Source organism: Nuphar pumila, chromosome 5 (genome assembly GCF_984573655.1).
Source record: "Nuphar pumila chromosome 5, dmNupPumi1.hap1.1, whole genome shotgun sequence".
In the NCBI taxonomy this organism is placed as follows: domain Eukaryota; kingdom Viridiplantae; phylum Streptophyta; class Magnoliopsida; order Nymphaeales; family Nymphaeaceae; genus Nuphar; species Nuphar pumila.
The window spans coordinates 375,247-403,041 of NC_143253.1; the positions used below are offsets into that span (position 1 = coordinate 375,247).

At 34.6% G+C, this 27,795-nt stretch overlaps 1 protein-coding gene across 3 annotated transcripts; it reads left to right on the plus strand.

The window, feature by feature from the left end:
* Positions 1-100: 100 nt before the first annotated feature.
* LOC149836378 (uncharacterized) lies at positions 101-26,388 on the plus strand. 3 transcript variants are annotated; one of them, XM_090005296.1, is made up of 3 exons: positions 101-669; positions 3,316-3,424; positions 25,646-26,388. In XM_090005296.1, the coding sequence occupies exons 1-3, from the start codon at positions 155-157 to the stop codon at positions 25,715-25,717; spliced, it is 696 nt and encodes a 231-aa protein (XP_089861422.1). In that variant the 5' UTR covers positions 101-154; the 3' UTR covers positions 25,718-26,388. The 3 variants fall into 3 exon arrangements, 1 of the variants encoding a protein (XP_089861422.1); XR_016431786.1 differs by lacking the exons at positions 101-669; positions 3,316-3,424 and adding an exon at positions 23,744-23,890; XR_016431785.1 differs by lacking the exons at positions 101-669; positions 3,316-3,424; positions 25,646-26,388 and adding exons at positions 23,744-23,890; positions 24,029-24,701.
* Positions 26,389-27,795: the final 1,407 nt, after the last annotated feature.

Genomic DNA, 27,795 nt, shown 5'->3' on the forward strand with positions numbered 1-27,795 from the left:
AAACGGATCTTCTTGTATTCTGTAAAAGATGATCTGGTGCCCCTGCGCCTCCGCCCTCCCCCACGCTCTCCCACCTACAATCTCATCAACAAAACCCTGACTCGCGGAGTTCTCTCTCCGACTGAGGTTGGAGGGGAGATTGGTTGTTGATGCGATGGTGGGTGGTGCGTCCAAGTTCTTCATGTTACTGGGCTCCCCATCCGCCTCCGCCTCCTCTGCCAACCTCAGGCTCCTCTCTTCCTCCTCCTTTGCTCTCAGGCGCTTTCCTCTCCCTCGACACCCCTGCTTCGTTATCAGACCCTTCGCTGCCTTCTCTTCCTCCTCATCCTCTTTCTTTTTCCGCAGTCCCATCCTTCCCCGCTCCTCCTCCTCCTCTCTTGGGTTTACAGCCAGGGCGTCCGAAGGCTTTCACACTGAGCCTGCTCTCAAGGACGAGTTGGGTGGTGAGAAACCGAGGAACTGGAACGGTCTTGTCCATTCTTCCAATCCTCCATGGTCAGAATGGGCAAAACTACTCGACAATTTGAGGGCCAGGGGTTACTTGGATCGGTCGCCTGGTCGTAAGTTAGAAGAAGATGTTCTCTTGCTCCCTGAGCAGTTTCCCGGAGATTTTGTTGTGGCCGCTCGTGCCTGCCTCTCATTCGCTCGCGACCATGCCGATGCATTGAGGTTAAGCACCTTGGCCTGCCATCATTACACTTTTTCTTATTTATGCGTGGTTTTGTTTGCTTTTACCGTGATAATAGGTTGAAAAGAGAAAAAAAGTTCCATAGGTAGGTTTAATTCCTTCTGACTTAGCCGTTGCTCTTTGTGCTTCATTTTTGAGTCCCAAGCTTTCTATGCAATGCTTGCTTCTGTTCTGTCCCAATACACATTTAGCTGCTGTGTTGGCCTGTTGTAGATCGGCTACTATTTCAACATGGTGTGATGAATCCTGACGGTTTTACTTTCATTCCACCAGGGCCATCGTGTTGTGTTGTCTATGACATTTTGTTGCTTGTGGCTGGGCGTTTCTAGCCAACAAGGTTTTTACTATGAAAATTGAGACTGCATGCTTTTTGCTCCCGAATTTTGAGTAACACTCTTAGATACAATCGTAGAGAGTTTTGGCTTGTGCAAAAGAATATTATTCACCACTGAAGATCTTCCCTTTTGATTTCGCCAGCCTTTGGTGAGAACACTATTGAGAGTCTTTTTGTGCATCTTACAGGATTACATTTAGAACTGTTTAGGTGCTTTGCAACTCGCATTCATAAAGGTACCTTGATTGGCCAATAATGATTACTATGTCTTTGAATAGAACAAGAGTATGATATTTAACAGTCTTGTAAATGATCATGTTTCAACATACTGAGACAGTGTAAAAGAAATGAAAAATATATTCGTACGAAGAAAAAAAACTGGTAACATGAGGATTCATTTTGGTGTATCATTGGTTAAAAAAGAAAATAGCTTCAATAAACCTGCAGTTGCTTCATGTGGTTGAGTCGTGCATGTGAATGATCTATGCTGGATAATGCCTTTCAAGTGCCTTACCTAGCTGTTTGTTGTTCTTCTCTTGCAATGCAATGTAATAGTACAAGCCAAATCAAATTGGAGTCCATGATCTAAATGCAATTAGAGGCTCGAGAGGTGACATAATTCAAAGGGAAATTTGATGAAGTCACAATTCATTCTATCATTTAAAAAGTATAATTAAAATAGTTTGGGGAGAAGGGAACAATTTTGGGGAACATAGACAAATTGAACTGTAATTTTATGATATTTTTGTGTTTCCTTGCTTTTTATTTTCTTCCTTTTTTTTAAGTTCTTGTGAAATGGGATCCCCTTGGCAGATGCCTCAGTATTGTAGTATCTCTTTCCCAGGAAACCATTGTCGAGCATTGAAAACAAGGCGGTGGTGATGCACAACATGGTCTTCTCAACCTAGTCATCATGAAAGCCTATCAATTTTAGTGCTTGCTGAAGGAAGTCTCAATCAACATGATACTAAGCTTTGGCTAGGTCCGTTTAAAGCACACCTAAAGGATTCTGTATGAAAATGAACTGGTCCAAAACCTTGTGAGCAAGTGACTTTCTGAATGTTCCTGCCTCATAGCAAATCACTTAGGTGGTGAGAAATAACCTGAATAAGACTACCCCTTATTTCATTAACCATCTCCTAGGTGATGATTTGTACAAGAAATTGCATAGAACAATTGGTCTAAAGTCATTGGAAATCCTAGTTAGGAGCCTTTAAAAACAAGAACTAAATCCATGGCATTCACCCTTCTCACTAACTTGCATTTTGAGAAAAAAAAATCTTTTATTGCTCTGCTACTATTCTTCCCCACAATGTCCTAGTAAGTTTGGTAAAAGCCTATGAGAACTAATAAGGGCCATGAGATTTATCCCCATTCAGTTGAATCACAATAATAAGGATTTTTTTCCTTAGTAATAGGAGACGAGAGGAAAGGACTAAAGAGCATCTTCTTTGTTAACATTAGGCCCTCCAACAATGTTAGGAAACATACCTCCACAATGCAAGTCCTTGGATAGGAGGTTCTTGAAGAAAATAGGACTCAGCTGGAATGTGGTCAAATTCATGCTGGAGCAATCCTTCATATTCTATGCTATGGATGGTATTTCTCTGTCTATTACCCTGTACCGTAACATGGAAAAAAACAATATTTGTGTCTCCCTTGCATAACCAAGAGATCTAAAAATCTTACTAATTCACTTCTTAAATTCTTCGTTGTCACTTCTCGCTTTATGCTTCATATGTACTTATAAATTCCTTGTTTCATGTTTCCACTTTCTGCATCATTTTTCAATTCCACTTCCCTCTTTGGCAACCTTGCTGTCAACTCATGATTGACCATTATGCCACATGACATCTTGGTATAGATTGCTAAGGTTTCACCCTCTTTTGATGTGGATAAGAGGTAAAATTGTAATCACTGTGTGGAATTATGCTAATACCTTGTGGAATTATGCTAATACCTTTTTTGTAGTTTTGGAATTTGTGCCTTTCTATTCATGTTAACCAACTAGACTGGAAACAACATGGACTTGGTATTGTAAAATCCATGCCATGACTCAAACCTTTTTAGTTTCGCGAATTTCCTTTATGTAGTTTTCCATGTTAGCTTCACCGTGAGCAACACCTTTTCTCAATCACTTTTTAGGTGGTTTAAATTTCATTGAACACAAAGAGCTTGCCTTTGAGAATTTGGGTCATTATTTTTTTTTTCAGATGAGTGTTTTTTGAAGTTCTGTGACATTTTTTTAGTGTGATCTTGAATTTGGTTCCCAACTTTGCTGTTGTTCTTGCAGGTCATTTTCTAAGAAGGACATCGAGATTGTTGTAGAAAGTGTACCGCCCTTGTTGTTCGAGAATATTGTAAACTCAACTGGACGGATCCATGCTTTCTTAAACAGTGAGGTAAGTTTGTGAAGACTATTTTCTAATGCAGTTCTCAGTTTTCTGTTGCTTGCTACTAGTGTAATAATTTTTAACAGCATCCAGATCCAGATACATATGTTAGTATGAACACACACACATGCAACACACACACACACACACATAATATACATAGTCACAGATATCGTCGATATATTTTCAAAATATTGTGATATTATTACTGTATTTTCAGCGAACAATATTATAGGTAAAATATTACGATAGTTTAAAAATATTTCTAATTTGATTATATCATAATATTCTCGTGATAATATCGTGATATTATCAATTATTTTTACTGTATTTATTTATTTTCTACATCTTAAATATGTTTTTCTTCTTTCTTTTACATTTTTTACTTATTTCTTTTATTATATATGTATTTTATAGACTAAACATGATATTCTTATACTTATTTTTGTTATTTTCATATTTTTTAAGCCCCGAGTTTTTCCCGAGATTTATCACCAAACCTATCATATCGCAAAAAATAGCCTCGCCGGGATATAGCCGGCACCAATATTTGTAACTATGATAATATCAGCAAGTTTTTCTTTAAGGAAAATCTCAAGAAATCTGAGCACATTTTTGAAAAATAAAAATAAAAATAGAAAATGGAAAAATTGAAAATTTAAAAATTTGAAAAGATAGTGTTTTTGAGAGTGACAACCAACATGGTACAGAAATTCACATTTCATATTAACAATGGCTTAATAGTAAGTAACTTTAAGAAGATGGAGGCAGTAAATTAACATATGCTCGTTGATGACAATAAATGAATTTAGCAGAATTCTACTATATTTTTTAAACTACAAAAAGAATAGATAATTTTTGGAATCACACTTCCCATTTGAATCTCAATTCACAGGTATTTTGATGACAGTAAACAAATTTACCAGAATTCTAGGATATTTTTGGAACTATAAAAAGAGTGGATAATTTTCGGAATCATGCTTCCCATGTTTGTGAATCTCAATTCACAGGGATTAGGGGATCACATCTTTTAGTTTAAGATTGCGCTTCTAATTTCTTGGTAATCTTTCCCCATAAAAAAGATAAAAAAATAATTTTCCCCAAATGTTTTAGAAGCGAGATGCTTCCTGCTTTCAAACTGCATTTCCCACTGTGCTATGATGCTTCTGATAACTCTGTGAGAGACCAAAGGTTAATATATTGCTAGTACTTTTTCCTTAATTATTTATTCAATGGTTCACATAAAACAGTAAATATAATTTTTTTCGAGACTAAATCATCAATATGTACTTTAGAAATAAAGCAAGTTAACCACAAAAACTATGGTTCAATGCTCAAATAGAAAAGAAAAGTCTAAGTAATATTCACAAAAAAACATTTAGTGATGTTTGTAATTGTTGGGCACTTGTATGGAACTGTTGTGATTAATACTCCATGAACTACAATGGGAGAATTTGAAAGTGCTCAAAGATCTGATTTTCCTGAGAATCCTTTTCCATTTCCAAAGTCATTTTCCAATGAACTTGATTTTCTCAGAATTCTCAAATCCACTTTAGAAATCGATTTTCTCAGAAAAGCAATCCAAATCTCAAAATCAATTTTCTCAAAGTAAGTTTTCTTGAGAATCCATTTTCCATTCAAAAGTCATTCTTCAATGAAATTCATGATTTTCCCAAAATTATCACTTTTTCCAAGTATTTCTCAAGCATTTTTCAAGCACATTTCAATTTTCCAAGCAAACATCATATTTCTCAAACTTGCATTTTTTTCAAAATTCCATAGCACATGCCTGATTCTCTGTGCATTTTAGGAAAATAGAGCATAATTTAGATATTTGAGTCAAGTTAAAGCGCACAATTGATCATTGGTTTGATTACCCCTGGTAAAGGTGTCAGGAACGGTCGAACCTCGTACCGACAAACGAATCCCATTCCACGGAATTTTTTCGCAAATTTTCAAAACATAGGCGAGTAATTTTCAAAACCAATTTTCAAAACTTTGGTCGAGTTTGACTCGCATAATCGTTTATCTCTCTCGCAGAGGGAGGAATTTTTTTTTGCGATGATAATAAATCCATACTCATTCATTACAATCATTTCAAAATAATCATATGCTTTCAATGCAATTCAGAGAAATTGATTTTCTCAAGATTTTTCTAAGTCTTTCTTAGGAATTGACTTTCTCAACAATTCTGGGTTTTCAAATGAGATTCCAAATATTTTCCAAGTTCAAATCATGATTTCCCATGATTTTCACATTCTCAATTTTATTTTCAAATCCCAAAATCGATTTTCCTAAAGTCCTTGAATTACTTATGAAATTGTTTTTTCTCAGAATTCTCAAGTCCATTTTAGAAATCAATTTTCTCAGAAAAGTAGTCCAAATCTCAAAATCGATTTTCTTAAAGTTCAAGTTTTCCTGAGAATCCATTTTTCATTCAAGATTCATTTTCCAATGCAATTCCTGATTTTCCAATGAAATCCATGATTTTCCCAGAATCAACACTTTTCCAAAGTATTTTCCAAGCACATTTCAAGTTTTCAAGCAAACATCATACTTTTCAAAATTACATCTTTTCAAATTTCCATAGCACATGCCTGATTCTCTGTGCATTTTAGGAAAATAGAACATGATTTAGATATTTGAGTCAAGTTAAAGCACATAATTGATCCTTGATTCGATTACCCTTGGTAAAAGTGCCAGAAACGGTTGAACCTCGTACCGATAGGCGGATCCCATTCCACAGATTTTTTTCGCAAATTTTAAAAAACGGAGGCGAGTAATTTTCAAAATCGATTTTCAAAACTTTGGTCGAGTTTGACTCGCATAATCGTTTCTCTCTCTCTCACAGAGGGAGGACAAAAATTTTGTAATGATAACAATCCCTCAAAAAAATTTCACAAATATCTTCATAATTGTGCATTCATCCATTTAAGTTAGCTCGCATCATGAAATCATATGCTTTTTTTTTTGGTAGTATCCTTTTCAAGAAAATCGATTCCTCAAAGATACCCTAAAATTTCTTCAAAATTCGATTTCCTCAAAGATTTAACTTTTTCATTCTTAAAAGGGTTTTCCAAGAATTCTCAACTATTTTCCAAAGTTTAAAATCGATTTTCAAAGTGGGAAGTCTCAGAAAACATATATTCTCAAGGATATTTAGAAATCAATTTCTCAAAATCCCTTTCAATTTTCCAAGAACTTTCAAGAATTTTCCAAACCCAATTCATGAGTTTTCAAATTACATTTCGATCTCGAATTCCAAGATTAGGAAAATCGATTTTCCTTAAATGCTTAAGGTTTTCTCAAGGTTATTTTCATCAAAATCATTTTATTAGGGTTTCTTTAGGAAATTGATTCTTCTTTCTTTCTCGGAAATATTTTCCATCATTTTTCAAGATATTTTCAATGCATACATCATGTTTTCCAATGTGCATTTTACAAAAGTTTCATAGCACATGCCTGATTCTCTGTGCATTTAGGATAAAACATCAATTTTGATAATTTAGCTAAGCTAAGCACTCTTTGATCCTTGGTTCGACTACCCCTAGTAAAGGCAGTAGGAACGGTTGAACCTCGTATCGACAGACGAGCACCATCCTATGGATTTTCTCGCTATTTTCAAAATGGAGCCGAGTATTTTCGAAATCATTTTCAAACTTTGGTCGAGTTTGACTCGCGGAATGTTTCCCCTCTCTCCCGCAGGGAAGAAAAAATTTTTGCGACGATAACACGTGTCCTTTCAGGGAAAATCAGAACATCGCCAAGTTGAAGGTCGATGCAATGAAATTCTCGTCAAATCCCAAGAAAGCTTACTTTTCATGTCTCAAAAGAGCGTAAAAGATTACCAAGAGATTTCAATTAAAGAGACAATATTATCAATACAATTCCCGGGACCAATGAAGACTCGAAATCATCTCCAAGTTGAAGGAGTATGTGACGTGTCCTTCTAGAAAATCAGAACATCACCAAGTTGAAGGTTGATGCGATAAAATTCTCACTAAACCCCAAGAAGCTCAATCTCTATGTCTCAAAAGAGTGAAAAAAATCATGGGTAAACCTTGGATATCAAAACTGCCAATATGCCAAGATCTATCTTTATTCATGTGAAATACTTTTATCAATATCCTTTCATTAATTGCTTTTATGATACTGAGAGCGAATTCCTTTCTTTTCATATCAAGAAAATGGATAGCTTCCTTGAAGAAACTCAACAACAATAATTTAATTTTGATTCTGGATTCTACAGAGTTAACCTAGTTGGAGGCTATGTCACATGAGTGCGGGTGCGACACGGGTGCAGCGCGATTTTAAATTTTTTGGACACGGGGACTCGGCTATAAATATATATTTATAAAAAAAGTGCAAAGACAGCATAATCACAATCTGTGACTGTGCACAGGACTGTGCTGTGTGCACATCACAAACTGTGACTGTGCACAACACAGACTGTGACTGTGTGCACAGCACAGTCCACTGTGCAGCCCCCCCCCCCCCAAGATTTTTTTTTTAAATCTGTAGCCCAGATTTTTTTTTAAAAAAAAAAATTCCAACAAATGGACCAAAATGACCCTGTGTGCGTTGACCGCACCCAGGGTTAGGTTGACCGAGTCCGAGCCGCACCCGTGTCGGTGCGTGTCGTTGTGGGTGCGTCGACCTTGGAGCCGAGTCCGTGTGACATAGGTTGGAGGTAGTATTCTAAGTAGAAGAGGGAATATATCTTCATACAAATTTGCTTACTTTCAATCATTTTTGGAATCAACTACAATTTTTATCTTATTGGCAATATTTTTAAGCTATTCTGACATGAAGTGAGAGCGCGATGTCCATTTTGATATATCCTAGCATTATTTTTATCCCTTTTTAGGATATTATAACACGAGTTTTCAAGATCCCTCCCTTCTGTTTTTAATCTGAGCGCCTAGGGTCTCAAATTCACACACTTTTCTGTGTTCCTCACTGTCCCACCATAAACAGTTCCTGTTCAGGGTAAGGGTTAAACCTGAATTGTTTTTGCAAAAAGTTATTATTTTAAAAGCCATTCAGTCTCAGCAATGAGATGTCCAAGATCAACCCCTTTTCAAGCTTTATGGAACCTCATTTTCATTTTTTTGCAAACCTCTCTCGGATTTATTGTGCAAAATCCGAAGGTTCTATCATGGTTTCCTCTCTCGAGGACTCCGTTCATCCCCTTTCAGGATAAAGGTCAAGCCCGAACCTCATTTTTCCATTAGATATTTTTTTCGTTCAGGTTAAGGGTCAAGCCTGAACCTCATTCTTTCACGAGGTATTTTTCATCCCATCCAGGTTAAGGGTCAAGCCTAAACCTCGTTCTTCCACGAGGCATTCACCCCATTCAGATCAAGGGCTAAGCCTAAGCCTCATTTTGATGAGGTGAATTTTCTTTTTCATTCCCCATCTCATACCTACCACTATCATCCAAGACAATTCTTTCATACCTTGTCAGATTCTTCTAATTGGGGCATTCTTATAACCCAAATTTGGTGTGTTTTCCTTTGCCACTAAGCTCGGCTTTCAACCAGCTTAGTAGCAAAGAGGGGCATCTCTAAACACCCCAAATTTTTTACCTTCGCTTACAAACCCTTTTCTCCTGCTACGGGGACCCGCTGTCCGAAGCCTTCAGAGAACCAACTGGTCGACACTCGAGCCAGAGCTATTCAAAGCCAAAATTTTACATCAAAATCCAAATATTTCATCTTGCAATCAAAATTCAATCTCCATTTTAGCCAAATCACAATCATCAAGACTTGTCTTCAGACAGGAATTTTCAAATTCTTGTCTCTCCCAGGGGTCTGGGACTTCAATTCCCTCATCCCGGGTCTCCATTTTGCATATAATTTCATGTCATCTCATATCATTCCATATCATTTTCTGTCATTTTATCATATTCCATGTCATTACATATCATTTCGAGATCTAGCATTCTAGTTTTTCAAAATCTTTCAATACATATTCGAGTTTTAAAACTTTTCTTTCAAAATCAATTTAAAAAACCTGGGTTTTTAGATCAATATTTGCCTTTTGTTAACCCCCATAATCTTATATTTCAAAATATTTCCTTTAGAAAGCGATTTAGATTTATTTTAAACTCAATTTTAACTGATCTCAATTCTCTGATGAGACCCATCTAGGTGTTGTCGCTTTTGGATCACTTCTTTCATCTGGATTTCTCAAAATTTTAGAGTCCTAGTCGGATTAGGACTCTTACTTTTTAACTTTTTGAACATTTTCAAAATTTCATTTTGATTTCAAATCAGAGGTAGTCTTATCCCTCGTCCATTTCTTTCATTCTGACTAAAATCCCAGGGTTTCAGTCGGACTTGGACTCTATCCCAGAGTTTCAGTCGTACTAAGACTCTATCCCGATTTCATTCTTTATTCTTGTTTTTCACTTATTTTCAAAAACCTGCTCATCTCATTTTAAAAAAAAGGCCAAAATCTTAGAGTTTTAAAATTCTAGGACTCTTTCCCGGAGTTCCAGTTAGATTAGGACTTTATCTTTCATTGTTATTTTCACCTGTTTTCAAGAAAATCTTTTAAAATCTTTCAAAAGAAGTCAAAGTTTTAGAGTTCCAAAAATTTAGGACTCTGTTTAAGAGTTTCAAAATTTCAGGACTTTAACCCTGACTTCATTTTTGAGAAAATCTTTTAAAAAATTACCTCATTACCTTTCAAAAAAATAAAATTTAAAATTTCAGGACTTCGTCGTAGAGTTTCGAAATTTTAGGACTCTGTCCTAGAGTTTCAGTCAATTCAAAACTCTACTCTGATGTCATCTTTTATCCCTGTTTTACTTGTTTTGCGAAAATAGACCCCATTCTTAGAGTTTCAAAAATTTAGGACTCTATCTTAGAGTTTCAAAATTTCAGGACTCTGTCCCAGATTCCCCGGTCGGTTCAGAACTCTACTCTGATTTCACCTTTTTACTTTTATTTCACTTGTTTTTCGAAAACAGATTCAGTTTTAAGAGTTTCAAAATTCCAGGACTCTATCACAGAGTCTCAGTCGATTAGGACTCTGACCCTGGTCTCGTATTTTGTTCATTTTTACCAATTTCTGAAAAGATCTTTCAAAGCCTCTTCATTTTCTTTCAAAAAACCCAAATTTTAAGAGTTTCAAAATTTTAGGACTTTAGTCCACAGTTTCAGTTAGTTTAGGACTCTGTTTTCAAAACTCCTGATTTTTATCTGGTGATTTCAACTTTGTTTCAAAACCCTTTTCAGTCTTTATTTTCAACTTTTTCAAAACCCTGATGTGAGGCCCACACAGTTGGCGCCACATCTGAAAGAGTTTCAATCCATTTAGGACTCTAGTTGATTTAAAATTTCAGTTTTGTTTTCAAACTTTCCTTTAATTTTTTTTCTTAAAATCCTTTATTTCTTAAACTTGATTTTCAAATCAGTTTTCAACTTTCTTCGAGCAGGACCTACCTTGCAGGGGTGTAAAACCCTAATTTTCAATTTCATTTCATTTTACATCTTTCATATTTCAAAAATACAAAAAAATATTAATTAGCTTAGATGTCCTTTTGAAGTTTCTGAGAAAAAAATCGTTTTGACCCTTTATTTTAAAAATTTCAAAATCGTTTCCTGAAAAACAAGTAGGGCCCACATTGGGTGGCACCACATTTCAAAAAATTTCGGTTAGTTTAGGATTAATCAGTGTCTTAATTAGGTTAGGGGTTTGAAAAAATCAAAATTGATTTCAAAATCTAACCTTTATTTTCACTTTTTAAAACCTTGTTTTTAAAAAAAACTTGAAATTAGAGCCTTTAAAATCAAATGTAGGCCCACAATAGCTGGCGCCACATTTAAATTTTGTTTTAGTTCAATTAGGACTTAATTAAGCCAATTAAGAGGGTTGAAAAGTCAAACCAAAACCGCCTCCCCCCCCTTAATTAATGCAATTAAGGAAATTCCAAGCCAACTAAAACTCTCCCTAATTAATACTTGAAAATCTATTTAAAGGGGTCCAAGGGGGGGGGGGTAGACCCATGCTCTCTCTCATTGCTTTCTTGCTCTCTCTCTCTCTCTCTCCCCTCCAGCAGCCTTCCTTCCTCCATTGCTACATTAGTACCAAGGTAAGCTTTATTTATTTTATTTCATGCTTTTTTTATTAATTTTATTATTTGTTTTAGAGTATTTTGGCTCTTGTCGCCCTTTTGGTATTGGATTTGAGCCTCGTTTTCGTTCAAATCCTGTGAGGATGATTCAAGAAAGCGATCTAATGTTGTGTGAGGGTGATCTACATATTTTTGCTCCATTAAAATCGTTGTTGATTGGTAAGATGCTAAACGCCCGAAAAAAATCGAGATTCGACCGTTCGATGGTTGAATCCCTCTTTTAGAAGTTAAATCAAATTCCAACCATGCTTTTCCCTGATTTTTTATTATTATTTCATCATGCTTATATTTATTTTATTCAGTCAACCCTCAAATCTGAATTCATTATATTATTTATTACTTTTTCTTTGTTATTTCTCATGTTTAGATTAAGTTATTTATGCTTTATCGTTAATCTGTGAATCTCGATCCCGGGCACGCGGGAATAGCATTATTTCATGTTTGATTTTCTATAAAAAAATATGATTTTTTTAGGGCTGATCCATGCGTTTGTCAGTGATTTCTTATAAAAAAATCAAATTATTTTGGGTTTTATAACCCTGTCAAAAAAATTAGAAACCAAACTATATTTTTTGAACCGGGAAAACGCTATGTTGATTCGGGGACGGCTTGTCGAGGTGATATCTCCCTCATCGAAGATCCGATCGCTGATCCGTAAAAGCAGTGGATTTGTCATGATGTCTAGTATATTCAGTGAAATTTTCAGATTTTTCCAAGACTGTTTTTTATTTTCCTCTGTCAAAAATCAGAATCTGTTTCTGTCAAGCCATTATGCATTTTTCGAACCCTAGGTCAACTTGCGTGAATCGTACCGCCCTAACCGGAGATTCGATTGATGATCCGTAAATAGTCTCTGATTCAGAAGCATGTCTAGTTATATCAGTCTGATTTTTGTAATTTTTGAATGTTGTTTGATATTTTTAATTAAACTGAAATCAACACTGCCTATTTTTGAGCCGTTATGCATTCGCTAGAATTTAGCGCATATTTTCGGAGTGATATCTCCCTAACTGGAGATAATTTTTCAGATCTGTAAAAAGAGATTTTTTTGTTAATCTGTCTAGTTTCTCTGCGTAAAATTTTACAAATTTCTATGGTGGTTTGATACCCGATTCAGGTCTGACACTGTGACATGTTTGTGACCACAGGTAAAATCACTTATTTTTCTCATTTTTATTCAATTTTCGTATTAGAATAATCTTAAATTTTTTGTTTTTTAATTTCAGTTTAATTTTAGGGTTATTAGAAGTGCATATGCCAATTTTTGTTAATTTTAGATTTCTTTTGAGGCTTTATTTGATTAAATTGCAAAAATAGGATGCCCACGGAGTCCCGATTCGAGCAAAACACTGGCAAAATTTGCTATTTTTATGATATTTCGATGTTTTGTATAAATCATTTTATATTTTTAGGGTTTTATCATGTTTATAATTATGCTAGGGGGCTCCATGTTCGATTTGGCATTGATTTGAATCCGTTTGATCCTTAAATCAAGTATTTTACAAAAATCTTTTTTGAAAACCCTGATTTCATGGCCAGTCTTGTTTTAAGAGGCATTTTGGTATTTTTTCTCAAAATTCTGAATTTCAAAGTTGTTTATCTTTATTATTTATTCAAATTTATATCATTTTTTATTATGTTTACCTTACGAAAACATAGGAAAAGACTTATATCTGGATAAATCCCTCAATTTCAGATATTGTTGGATAAATCCAGAAAAGCCGACATATTTTCACTAACAAGTTCGCTAGTTTTGCAGGGATATTTAGGATTAGATTTCCTTTTATTTCAATTCAATTAGTGATGTAAATTAAATATAAATTTGGAATAAGAATTTGCTTTTCCTGCTTAGAATAGGGCTGCATTGCATATAATTTATTTTTCAAATAATGTTAATGTGTGATGAATGATGATTCATGCATATTCAAATTCACCATGGTCTACACAAATGACACATGCACTAGTTTTTAAGGAGTTGATAAACTTGATGAGTTTCGTATTTGTGGCCATAATAAGAATACGAACAAAATTCAGATTTATCATCTTTTTTTAAGCCACAAATGACCTACACTTTTAGGCATTTTTAGAAATCATAGCATGTTTTCAAAAAATTTTCTAAGTATTTCTCCTTTTAGAATCAAATGGGTTATATTCAATTCATATCTGCTGCCATAATCAGGGATATGAGGCGAATTTATTCCATTGAAATTTTATAAGACACAAAAATTTCTTTTTCAAAGATTTTCCTCAAATTCTTCAGAAAATATCTTTACAAATTGCATTCATGCATCATTTAGGTTAGACTGCATCATGAAAAGGATTTCCTAGGGCCACATGCCCATCCCTGATGATTCACTTCAAAGTTCAATCCATAAAAAAATGATTTTCTAAAAAATCTCCAAAGTTTTCTCAGAATTCGATTTTCTCAAAACCTCTCGATTTCTTCCAAAATCGATGTTCTCTCAATATGATTCACGATTTTCCAACCACTCATTTTGTAAGTATTTTCAAGATTTTGAAGCAAACATCATATTTTCAATCAAAATTTTTCTAAGTCATAGCACATGCCTGATTCTTTGTGCATTTAGAAAATAGAACATTGATTTAGACAGTTGAGCAAAGAAAAACATATGATTAATCCTTGGTTCGATTACCTCTGGTTATGGTGTCAGGAACGGTTGAACCTCATACCGACAGACGAGTCCCATTCTTCAGAATTATCCTGCATTTTAAAACGGAGGCGAGTTATTTTCAAAATCTTTTTCAAAGGTCAGTTTGACTTGTAAAAGTAAAATTTTGCAGTGATAACAATAGGACAACTTCTGTCAAAAAATTTTAAATAATTTTTGGTTTTTTAAAAAAAAATTAAAGCAAGTGTTGCTCATAATCTCAAAAAAACTTATGGACTTTATTACATAGAGACAACATAGATGCTATTTAAACCTCTAAATAAATTTTGAAATATTAGATTTTAAACTAGGTTAAATGCCGCTTGATTTTTTGTAACAACACGATAATTTGATTTCTATCAGAATTTCTGAAGCACCCTAAATTATGATCATTTTGCTTTACCTCAATTTGTGAGTTCTCGACGCAATCACATTTTATCAAATCACATAAAGATCAAAGTAAGCTATAATACCAAAAACTTATAATTTATAATGTTAAATCTATTCTAAATACTTGCATTAGAATTGTAGACGTGGGTTTATGTTAGCATGAACAGTTGCTTACCCTAACCCATGTTTGTTATAAAGATTGAGACCCCACAGACTTTTAATTAAAATGCCTTGTTGTTTATGAAATAAATTATCATGGTCAGGCTATGGCCAAGGTTCGAGCAACTTTTATTGTCGTGGAGCATGTTGATAAATATGTAGCATCTAATTATTGTTGACAAGTATCATTGTGCTGAAATTTTTCTTATATATTAGTTTGTGTTACTCAAATCATGAGGTGCAAAAAGGGCACCAGTTGTTAAATGAATCATGCTTACACATAAACTTAAAGTGCTTTTTTGCCTTCACAAGCGAAATGCTTGTATATATAGAGCAATATTGAATGAGTTGAGTACACATGACCGTAATTGTTACCTTATGGAGACACATGAAATGATTAATTCTATTAAAAAGACAACCCTTATACTCATTCACAATAGTCCTACCTTGGAGAGGATAGGTAGTACAAGCCTCAAGTGACATGAATATTTTTTGAAGCATGGTATCCCATGGGTCATCAATAACTCAGAGGTTTTGGAGATCAGGGTGAGAGATCTCCCCAACTTTTGTAGTAAGTTCAGGATGCATCTGAATCAATGTTTAGTGGCCTTTGAGAAATTTTCTCTCGGTTACAATCTGTTCACCTTGGGATCCATTCACCTAGTCATTTGAGATAATTAAAATATACATAACATAATAAACCTTTGAATGGTCTCGGTTGGTACGATGACTAGTGGCTCTGTGAGTACCCATAGGAAAAATAAATATTAAGACAAAAGCTCTTATATTTGAATAGCTACTTTGCAAAAAAATAGTCAATGACATTATTATTAAATGCATGAGTGATTATTTGTATTAAATACATGAGTGATTATTTGCATTATATAAAATGCTTAAGTAGATATTTGTATCATGCTGAATACATGAGTGGTCATTTGTTAAATGCATAAGTAATTAATTATGTTATGCTGAAATTATATTAGTAGTATCTTTATGCTTATTTTTGCAGATACCAAGAATCAAATGATAAGCTTGATATAGTCTGAATCTGAATTGCACAACTAGAGTTAATTTATGATTCCTGAATATGTTTTGATATTTTAAGTTACCTTGAATTGATATTACTTACCAGGTTGTTACAAGTCTGACTCTTTGTTATGGAAAAATACAGGTTCAGGTACATAACACCTTGCATGACAGTGGATGTTAGACAGGAGTGGCATTGATCAAGCATAATTTCATACATTTTCATGCATGCTCATGTGCGATAAATGCTTGTTTGTGAAGGTTTTTATAGTTTTTCATTAAATTGTAATTTAAGTAAATTGAACCTCTTCAGAGTATTTCGGAGAAAATAATTAAGTTTTTAGAAATTACTGTTTGAAAGAGAAGTCTTTTAAAAATAGTGATTTTTTTGGACCCTTTTTGAAATAATCTCTAAAAAACTAATTAGCTAATATAAATAGGTGCTTTTGAGAAGAGGGGGACGTTTTTCCCCTTCGGTGTTCACGCCCCCCCTCCTTTGCCTCTCTCTCTCTCTTCTCTTCTATCTCTCCTCCCTCTTGTTCTCTCCCCCTCTCTCTCTCCACCAGTTTTCCTCTTCTAATTTTCTTTTCTCCTTCTCCTCTTTTCTTCTTCTATCCCCTATCTTCGCCGGTGCTCTCGTATCTTTTCATCAAGGAGGCATGTGCGACAAGTGGAAAGACCATCTTCTTCTCAACCCCTCCGTCGGAAGCGGCTGCAAGGTTCGTTTCTTCTCTCCCATTTCTTTCTTTTTATGCATTTAGTTTAGATTTGTTTATTTTCGTGGATGCATAAAATCATGTTTTAGGTTCAAATGCAGCGAAGATTAATATTTGTTGCATCATTACATGGAGTATAGCATAAGGCATATTGATTAGTTCATGTTTTAGCATAGAATAGGGTGTGTTATTATTATCATTAATTTTTTTTTTAAGAAGTATGTATTGCTGTCCTCCCTTTTTGCGTGAAATCGGGCTCAGATCTGTCTGTGTTGACAGGTCTGATCGCTCACTTGATAGGCATGGAGCAGGTTTAATTGAATCCCAATCACATTTGCTACGTGATCTAGCTGTTTTTCGGGTCGGGTTGTGTACGCTCTGCAGTTTAGGGCTATTGATCACCGAGTATTGAAGATCACATATTTCAGCGTGATTAGCAATACTAACGTGAACAGAAGATCACATTTGATTTTGTTACGCTGCAGAACATCTAGCCAACACTGATCTGTATACACGTCTGATCTGGTGCATCACTTGATCACGCAATACATGCGTGTTTGAACGTGAACAGTCCACAATTATTGACGTCAATCATGCATAGTGTGGTTGACGTTAATAAAAGTGTTTATTCTCTTTTCAGCATGCGTGCACTGATTAAATAGTTCAGCATAAGTTTTTAATATGGTTCAATAGTTTTAATAATTTTTTTGCTAATTAGTATTTGACTCGGTAGATAGTTAATATTCTGAGAGTTTTTTTTTTTTGTAAGCAGTAGTTTTTACTTTCGTTAGGCAATAGTTCTTATTTAAAGTGAGTTTGATCAGGTAGTGTCCATCATAAATCAATTAGGTTGTCTGCATGTTCGTTCAATAGCTGTTGTAGTCGTTAATTAGCATACTTCAAGTTACTGCATTAGTAGTTAGATGTGTTCTTATTAATCAGTTGGTTGGTTCATTTATTTTAATTTCTGTTAAGGCTAAGTTGTTGATTCAAGGGTCAATAGTCAATTAGTTAGGAGTTTCAACATTTTCTTGAATTATTTTTTTAGTTGATATTTTACAATTAGTTAGATATTGTTAAAATGTATCATTCAACATTTGTAATATTATATATATTTTATATATAAAGGATAATACATATTCATATATGGTATATATGCATATGTATTATCCTAATTATATATATAAAATATATATTTCTCTATTTATAGGCATAGGGGTAGTTTAGACATTTCACAGTTTTACGCATATTCCATTCGGAATATGTTTGTAATTTAATTTAATTTTTTCTTTTGTTATTTTTCTCCTTTTTTTGGGTTTGCGCCACCTAGGGAGGCTCCCCAAAGGAGTCGTTGGGGAGCCCCCAACGGTCACAAATGTGACCGTTGGGGGCTCCCAACGACTCCTTTGGGAGCCCCCTTTGTGGCTCCTCTCTTGTGTTATAAATAGGGGTCTCTCCCTTGTATTTCTTTACTCCTTGGAGGAGCTTATGCTCCATTGTATAGGGTTTTTACCCTCTTTCTTCAACAATATTCAACTTATGACTTTATGTCATATTTACCCCTTTTATGGGTTTATGTATTAGCACATGATGTGCTTGTGTTGTTCCCTTGAGTGGGTTTATTCGCACTTAATGTGCATGTGTATGGGTTCATTATCGAACCTAAAGTATTCAAAGTCACTTTCTAACATGGTATCAGAGCATGGTCACGATGGGGTTGTCCTTTGATGCAACGGAAAGCGTGTTGATCAAGAAATGGTGAAGTATTCATTGTCCTTCTCTTTTTTCTTAAGTTTTCGGTATGTATCTCTTTTCTTAACATATTATGCATTATGAAATTATTTTTTGCATATGAAGTGTTTATAATAGTTGAATCACCTCTTTTCATATTTCGCATGTTCAAATTTTTTTAAAAATATCTCCTTTTAAATTTAGTAAAGTTGTTTTGCTATTCAAATATATAAATTCTTGTTTATATGTTTATTGATTACTCATCACATATAAATAGTAATTTATGTTCTTTCTTAAAATTGTCTTCAATTATGTGGGATTTATGATGATTACATAAGTATTTCATAAATTAACTTTTAAAGATTATATATGATCTCTTGATTAATGATCTTTGTTTAAAAAATCTTTTCTCTCATATAAAGGCTAATTGGTTTTGAGTTCTTCTCTTGTTTATGGATTTTAGTGCATTTTTTGAAAAATCTTGATATAATTCTTGTATAAGAATCTCTCACATCTAAATCTTTGTTATGAATCCTAAGTAGTTCTTATCAATGATGTTTCAATGGTTTTGGTTTAGTTAAAGGATTTTGAAAAATTATTTGTGATAAATATGTTGTATGAACCATTGTGTTCATTAGGAAAGATCTTTTAAAATCTTCTCACACTATATAGAATGCATAGTGTATCTATTGCATCCTTTGGTATAAAAGACTTCATTCATTTTTGAGTTTTCGTCTAATGATACAACTTTATAAACATGTTTGTTTGTATTTTTCATATAAAGTTTCAAAACCTCTTGATTGTATCTCTAAGGATGCCTACATTGGCCATAATATGGTCTTCTTTGTCTTAAATTGCATTTATCAAGCATATAATTACATAATTAAAGCTTGAGAGACTCAAGCATTTGCTTCCATTTTATGAAATACATGCATTATCACATGTTTATTATTTATACGCTTTTTTGTATTTTGTTCAAGTGTTGTGTGAGTGCTTTCGTGCACTTCTTCTATAAAGTATTTATGCTTGTATGTGTATTGTCTCTTCGTAGACATTTTCACATGATACTCTCTTTTCAATAAAGAGATGTTTTTTCCTTTAGGGCTTGTGTTTATTTTTTATGAACTTGTAAGATTGTTTCTTTTATTATTATGAATGCTTCCGCAATATCTTGGTACATGTTGTCCTAAATTTACACATTTAAGATTATTGCCATTTTACATCTTGGTATACATATAATTGCAAATTATAAAGGCTTGATTTGTTTCTTGGATGATTCCAATTCCTTTCTCACACATGAGATAGCTTAAGTATTTCATGTTGTGTTTATTGAGTCTTTTGATAATGATCATGATGTTGCTTAATATGTCATAAATTGTGTTAGTTGCATAATAAGTCTTTTTGTATAAATGACTTCTTTTGAAGATTAAGCATAATTCATATTTATGCAAAATTGTTGTTATAAAGCATATTATTGTGATTGATTATATTGGCCTTTGATTCAATTTTTAATCGGTCCTCTTTTCTTTGAAAAATGATTCCTAAAGTGTTTATTGCCTTTTTGTGGCATTTATATTTGCCCATCACATGTTATTTAATGCATCATTTATTTGACCTTATTATTGTTTTACTAGAGATGTTTGTTGAGGTGAGTTATGGGCACCTCGTGTTATATCATTCTAGATTGTCCACTTGCCATATTATAGATGGTGATTGAGGTGAGTTATGGGCACCTTAGGACTCTAGAATGATTTGGTATATGATCTCTAATTATGAGTGTGTCACTCACTGTTATGTCATTTTAGTTTGTCCACTTACCATATTATAGATGGTGGTTGAGGTGAGTTATGGGCACCTTGGGACTCTAGAATGATTTGGTATATGAGTGTGTCACTTGTTTAATGTTGGCCATTGATCTTATGAATGCTCTTATTTATAAATGTGATGGATATATGATGTTTAAAACCTTAAATGTTTTAAGGTATATTGAAATCAAGGTTTTGGGGTTATTGCCCAACCTTTTATTGTTTATGAATCATATGAGTTCATTTGCACATTTATGTTTTGTGCTTTTGTGCACAAGTGTTCTTGGTGTCTGTATATTCACACATTTTATTTCAAAATGATATTGTTATGGGTATTCTTTTTTGAAGAATATTGTTTCAAGGTTTTATTTATATGTTTGTCATTACAAGTCTTATTGCCTCAAAAGTCTTCTCCTTTTATGCCTCTTATTTAAGTGTCATCATATGTAGACAAGAATTTTATTACACCTTCGTGTGTTGGTAGCCCTTTGTTGGCTTTTGCTCTCTTGGTCTAGTAGCTGAACACACTTGTATTGAGTGTTATTTTATGTAGACAAGGCACGTTGATTCACAACATGGTATGTGATTTTAGTCCATGTTGGCGTTTGTGTCATTGTTCTAGTCGCTGATATGTATGCCCATGGTTGGCTTATTTCACTCATTTCAAGTGCCATCTTATGTAGACAAGAGATGTATTGTGTTTTAGCCCATGGTTGACATTGTTACTCTTGTTCTAGTAGCTGAACATACTTGGTTTTGAGTGTATTTTTACGTAGACAAGAGATGCTTTTGGTCCATGTTGGCGTGTATTCTCTTGTTCTTGTCGTAGATGCACTCATTTCAAGTATTATTATATGTAGACAAGAGGTTCTTTTGCACACCTTTGTGTGTGTCTTTGGCCTTTAATGACATTATATTTATATTTTTGATCTAGTAGCTTATACACTTGATTTATGGGTTTTGGAGGACTAATGAGGTAGTGGCTTGTAATGGATGAACTATTGTTGAAATTTGCAAAATTTCATTTATGACTTGTGTTTTAAGATATTCAAGTGAATCATATTTTTGATATGCATATTTTAAAATCAAGTTGATTTTTTTGGCATTTAATCTATATATTAAGTGCTTATGATTCTTTGGCCACTTTTGTATGCAAAATGTGTTTTTTGTCAATTGAGTGAGATTTTCCTAAATGGGTAAGATTCTCTATTCAAATAACACTCTTCGTTTTGCCTCGTAAATGAATTTAAAACCTTGTGAACTCTTGTGTTTATTTTGTCTAAAGTATGCTTGGAGACTTCGTTTATCTTGTTTGACACTTCATTACATGTTTGAAGCATGATTCATTAATGATTCCTTTAAGTATTAATTCATTTCATGATAATATATGCATATGCTCTTTAAGGCCTTTTAGGATCTCATTCAATAAAGCATATGTAACTTATGCCTCTTCGTAGGCTTACTGTGGTGTCCCTTAGGGGACCATTGTGTTTTTCCCCATTATGGGGTTATGTTTGTCCAATGATGGACCTTATGAATGCATTATGCATTCTTGCAATTCATTTCCATATAATTTGCTTCCGCTCACTCTTTAACATGATATTTGATTTTTGAAACTTTGGTCTTCTAAATTTTCTTTTCATGCTAAAGTAATTATCCTATTATGCATAAATTTTGCACCTTGTTAGGAATGTTCCATTTTGAGTAAAGTGCAAAGATATTTTTTACTTGTTCTTTGTTGTTGTTCCTCAGGATCTTGAAGATAAGAGGAAAAGAAGTACCTTGGATAGATCATGGAAGGTGTTCATCGTTAAAGACGTTCGAGGAAAACATTTGCAATGGCATTCGTACTGATGGCTCTTGAAGACCTTGAGATTCTTCCTCTTGCTTTCTTCAATCTTTTCGTTCCCCCACGCAAAGCTTGAGGGGGGGTGTTAAAATGTATCATTCAACATTTGTAATATTATATACATTTTATATATAAAGGATAATACATATTCATATATGGTATATATGCATATGTATTATCTTAATTATATATATAAAATATATATTTCTCTATTTATAGGCATAGGGGTAGTTTAGACATTTCACAGTTTTACGCATATTCCATTCGGAATATGTTTGTAATTTAATTTTATTTTTTTTTTGTTATTTTTCTCCTTTTTTTGGGTTTGCGCCACCTAGGGAGGATCCCCAAAGAGTCGTTGAGGAGCCCCCAACGGTCACAAATGTGATCGTTGGGGGCTCCCAACGACTCCTTTGGGAGCCCCCTTTGTGACTCCTCTCTTGTGTTATAAATAGGGGTCTCCCCCTTGTATTTCTTTACTCCTTGGAGGAGCTTATGCTCCATTGTATAAGGTTTTTACCCTCTTTCTTCAATAATATTCAACTTATGAGTTTATGTCATATTTACCCCTTTTATGGGTTTATGTATTAGCACATGACGGGCTTGTGTTGTTCCCTTGAGTGGGTTTATTCGCACTTAATGTGCATGTGTATGGGTTCATTATCGAACCTAAAGTATTCAAAGTCACTTTCTAACAGATATATTGTTTTCATTTGTATTTAGTTAATTAGAATTGTTAATTTGTTAGATAATTAGATTAGGTTTACTTATTTCATAATTTTAATTAGGTTAAGTTCACATTTTCCGGTTTGAATTTAGTTAGTTGTTTAGTTTGTTTCAAGATTAATTAGGTTGTTATCAAGTTGTTACATAGATTGGTAGTTAGTTAGTTTTCTATTTTGTCTTTTAGTATAGTAGTTTGTTTCATGTTAGTTTTTTGTTTTTATGATTTTTTTGCTTTAACTAACATTAGATTTTTGTGTAGTTTTTTTTTGTGTGTTTTGTGATTTTTTTGTTTTGCAGGGAAACGGTTAGACGTGCGGTGAGCCCTCAAAAGTAGCCTAGTATAGCCCTCTGAGGTTCCGAAAAGGTCTCCTCAAAAGGCCCTTCAGGCCCCTCAGGGAGCCCTTAGGGTATGTTTGATGCACTGTTCCAGCGTGATTGGGACAAAAATCTCACTGGGAACGGTGATTTCCGACAAATGTTGGACGCGGCGAACGGCATTCTGCGCGTCTGCCGCGTCCTTATACCTATGATCTTTTCGTTCCACCCTCCCCCCCGTTACAAAAGTTACAGGAACGAGAAGAACGAAAATTTCTCGACGGGCATGGCTCTCTCGCCCGAAATTTTCGAGTACGCACCGATGGTCGGCAGAGGGGGAGGCGAAGACAGTAGTTAGAGGAGGAGGGTGCTGGACGGCCGGCGGAGTGGGAGGCGAGGATTTGTTTTTCCGTTTTTCCCGTCCATCTCTTTTCCGTCGTTCCCTTCATTTTCCTGCGAATCTTCTCCCTCTTTCTCTCTGTCTCTTTTCTCTCCATTGGGAAATTAGAGTTAGGGTTTTGCACAGAGGGAGCAAACTCTCTCTCTCTCTCTCGATTGCGATAGAGTTATTTCCTTTTTGGTTTACAAAGGGAGAGAGATGAAGGAATTCAAGGGCATCGATCTGTTCATATAGTCTTCAGTGCCCTTTTGTCACTTTTTTGATGGTGTAATGAGAAAAGAAAGAGCGAAAAAGAAGAATGCAACTTGAAGTTTTTATATCTATGGTGCTCTGTTTTTTGCTTTGCAATTGGGAAATTTCATTCATATGACGATCTTCGTCTCCAGGTTCGTTATCGGGTTTACCACGGTATGGCAGCTCGCGTTCGTGACTCTTGCGGTAGTCCCTTTGATTGCTATCATCGGTGCTATTCACACAATTACGCTCGCCAAGCTTTCCACCAAGAGCCAAGATTCTCTGTCTGGAGCAGGAAACATTGCTGAGCAGGTACACACAAAATCAATACACAATAAAGAGACAAATTCCCTTCTGTTTTTGTTTGTTTTGGAGAATGAAATTCTCTATCTGAAAGTAGTTATTCCCAGAGAAGAAATGGATCCCTAACATTCCTGTTATAAGTTACAGATTTGCTGGCATGCCACCGGCATTGCCGACCAACATTGGTAGCTGGTTGATCACTGGCACCATATTCAATTTCTTTGTTTTCCAGTATCGGAAGAGGTGGTGGCAGCGCTACAACTATGTGTTGTCGGCTGCACTTGATGCAGGGACTGCATTCATGGGTATGCTGCTATACTTTGCTTTGCAGATAGGCAATAGGAACGTCAAGTGGTGGGGGACTGAACTGGATCACTGTCCCTTGTCTTCATGTCCTACAACTCCTGGAATTATTGTTAAAGGGTGCCCTGTTTTTTAGCTTGTCTTTCTTCTTTTTTGTTTTTCTTGTATATAAAGGCTTCCTTGTGCTGTACTCTAGGAATTAGAATGGCCTGTGAGCGAGACGGGTAATCTAAAATCAATTGAGAGACAATGTGCGGAACTGTGTGTGTGTGCAAGAGAAAGCTGAGTTATTCCAAGTTGACCTAACTTGTGAGTTAACTCTGTTGAGTCCCTGGTTGCAACCAAATGACAACCTCGACCAATTCGATCAAGCAAAATAACCAGTAGGTTCATAGGAAAAAATGAAAGAGACTAGGGGTCAAATTAGATAGTTGGATGGCTAAGTCTTAGTATCATAACCGAAGAGTCTTGGGTTTAAATCCCACACAGATAATCCCCCAACATGCCTATCAAAAAGAAAAAATGGAGGTTAGATTATTTTTTTTAACCCACAAGCACATTGGAGCTCAATAGTGGTTGCTGTTTGTTACATTCGAGCCAAGTTTGAGATCATAAAGAGCTAAACAAGCTGAGCTCGAGCTGGCTTGTTTACAATTGTTTCATAGCTAGAATTAATGGGGTTTCAAACAAATATGTTGTTTGAGAGATGAAAGCAATAAAATCTTATCTTTAAACCTATATCTTGCAAAACCAAATACTTTGATCATTTGTTTTACAACATATTATCTGATGTAAAATGTATCTAATATATATTACCATTTAAAGAGGTTAATTATATGAACTGAGCTTAGCCGAACACCTGCTGTTCATGTTCAGCTTCCATGCTGAGGTTATTTTATGAATTTGAATGAGTTCTTTACAAGCCAAACATGAGTTGGGCAATGAGCAACTTAGCTTGTTTCTCAGCCCTACTTGTGCATGATATTGTTGTGCAGGATCCTTAAAAAAGAAAAAAAGGAAAAAAGAAAAAAAGAAAAAGAAAAGATCAATAATTGGCCTATGCCTATCACAATCATTGAACTTTTGCTAGAGGATTGGGATTAGGAGCCACATATTACGTTACAGTCCTGTTCTTCTGCACTGAAAGTAGTTCAAAGGCTTGGATATAAGAGTGGCTTTGCTAGAAGATTGGGATTAGGAGCCATATATTTCATTGTTTTTTGTTGCTATGCACCTCTTCTTCTCTGCTTTCATGCACTTTGTTTGCTTTTCTTTCGTTTCATGTTGATTGTGTTTTTCTTTCAGCTTGATGCAATTTGTTATATTGATGATTTTTGGTTCCTTATGCTACAATGTCACAAGGTGCTACTGATCAAGTTTCCATTGCACCTGCTGAGGATGCTACTATCACAAGGTGCTACTGATCAAGTTGTTACATTGACGATTTCTGGTTTCTTTCAGGTTGTGTTTTTGAGGTTGCAGGGATTTACTGTTTTGAGTTCTTGGAGGAGCGAAATTTTGGGAAATTTGTAACTTCTTTTGGTGTCTCCAATTCGTTTTCTGGCATTGAGCTTGAAGGGAAAAGTGGGTTTCACTTTGTTTCATGTTGCAGTATGTATTTGGCTTAGTTAATGCATGTTGGGAGGGGGGGCTATTGTGACTGATTTGGATTGATGATTTTGGTCTGTAATTTGTGCATTCTTGTAGCGTTCATTCTGATGGATTCTTGTACACTATATGTTAATGATGGTTGTAATGCGAACTGTGTACATATGAGTAATATGATTGATGGGCTCAATAGTTGTTGACCATTACCTGAAATTATTGACAAAGGCTCTTACAAGAGTAAAATCTCATGGTTGAGTCATTTTTCACTTCATCAAGGTATATATTTTTCATAGCTCTCAGGGGGACTTTGATGGTGCTCTCTCATTAGAGGGAGGGACAAGTAGACAGCACGGGTTAGTTACAGGAAGTTGCATGGGCAACATTGAAGGCTGGGTTCAACCAAATGGCCTCTTGCCCAATAGCCTTTTACTGAATGTTGCAACAAGTGTAATTTTGCATCATGTTTCAATTACGTTGATTCTTTGGATACCATCCACTCTACTCATCAATGATGCCGAAATGTATATTTTGGAAACGTGTGTATGTGCCTTTTGAATTTGTAAATGCTATATTTGAAAATCAAAGTTGTTACCATGCTGTTCCTTTGTAATGCTATATTTGAAAATCAAAGTTGTTACCACTCCGCTTCTTCGAAGCAACCTCCATTTTTCATGACTGTTCAAAAGGAAAAAAATTCATGATTTTAGACATAATTTAGTAATCGATTCATATTCGGGCAAAAAACTATAATAAACTTCTTAAAACATGTAAAATGGTGGATGGATTGGGTCATATGATCCAAAATGAAGTAATTTGTCCCATTATTCATGATTGTCCAAGTTGTCCACACATCGTCATCAAACAATGGACATTTAGAACATAACATATGAGTGCAGTCTAAACAAACGTTGGACTTGGAACAATTGTTACGGAATGAACAGAACCAATGTTCTGTTCTATTCTTTTTGTTCATTTCGTTCAACCCTGGACAAGCCATCAAACATACCCTTATAGATTAGTAAAGGAGAAGTAGAAAGATCACACATCAAACATACCCTTATAGATTAGTAAAGGAGAAGTAGAAAGATCACAATCACTGTCAAATAAGGGACAAGAAGCTCAAGCACTGAAGAACTTTACTTTTTAGCTTAGGCGTTTATTTTATTTGATTCAATTAATTTGGGTTTGTAATAAGGCACTTATTATTATTTTTATTTTGTTTAAGCCCTCCGTAGAGGGCCGTATTTTCTTGTTTAGATTAATTAATTAATTGTTTCTATATTATTTGGCAATAAAGAGTAGTTTAGTTATTTATGGAATACAAAGTATTTCTCCCGTTCCCTAAGATTGACCCGAACTCCATCACTCGTGCGAGCTAATTTTTATTATTTGGTGTCTAGCTTTCACATTGTTTTTACATAAAATATTATTTTAAAAATCTATTTCATAAAACTCACACCAAGCATCAAGGATCAGAACTTCTAGAATCCAAGGCAGATCTTACGATTTTTGTTTTTAAATCCTAAGCTTTTAACTATCTGAATATTTTGTAAAGGATTTTGTGTATATAATGCACAATTCGGTTTCATACTCTGATTTGTACACTATAGTTCCTAAAATGTAACCCGCCCAAGGTTTTAAACCCCAGTTTTAAAATTTTCTTCTGCTTATTTAAAAAGAAAAGAAAAGATTTAAAATTTTACACATTTTTCAAGGGCTAAAAATCCTGAGGTGTTTACACCAAGCCCTGCCATCACTTTGTTCCAAAGCCATCGAAGAACCATCGTACCTAAGGGGAGGTGCTGACGGACGAAAATGAACATAAAAGCTAAACGGGCGCTCAAGTCCAAAAAAAGTACTTTTCAGATCAATTTGTCTCTTTTTATTTATTTATTTATTTACTTAGTTCTTTATTCATTTCAATAGATTTGGACTTTCCTCATATTTTTTATTTTATTTCAATCTGTGTTTCTCGGTGGTGTGATTCACGCTACAAAAATTGA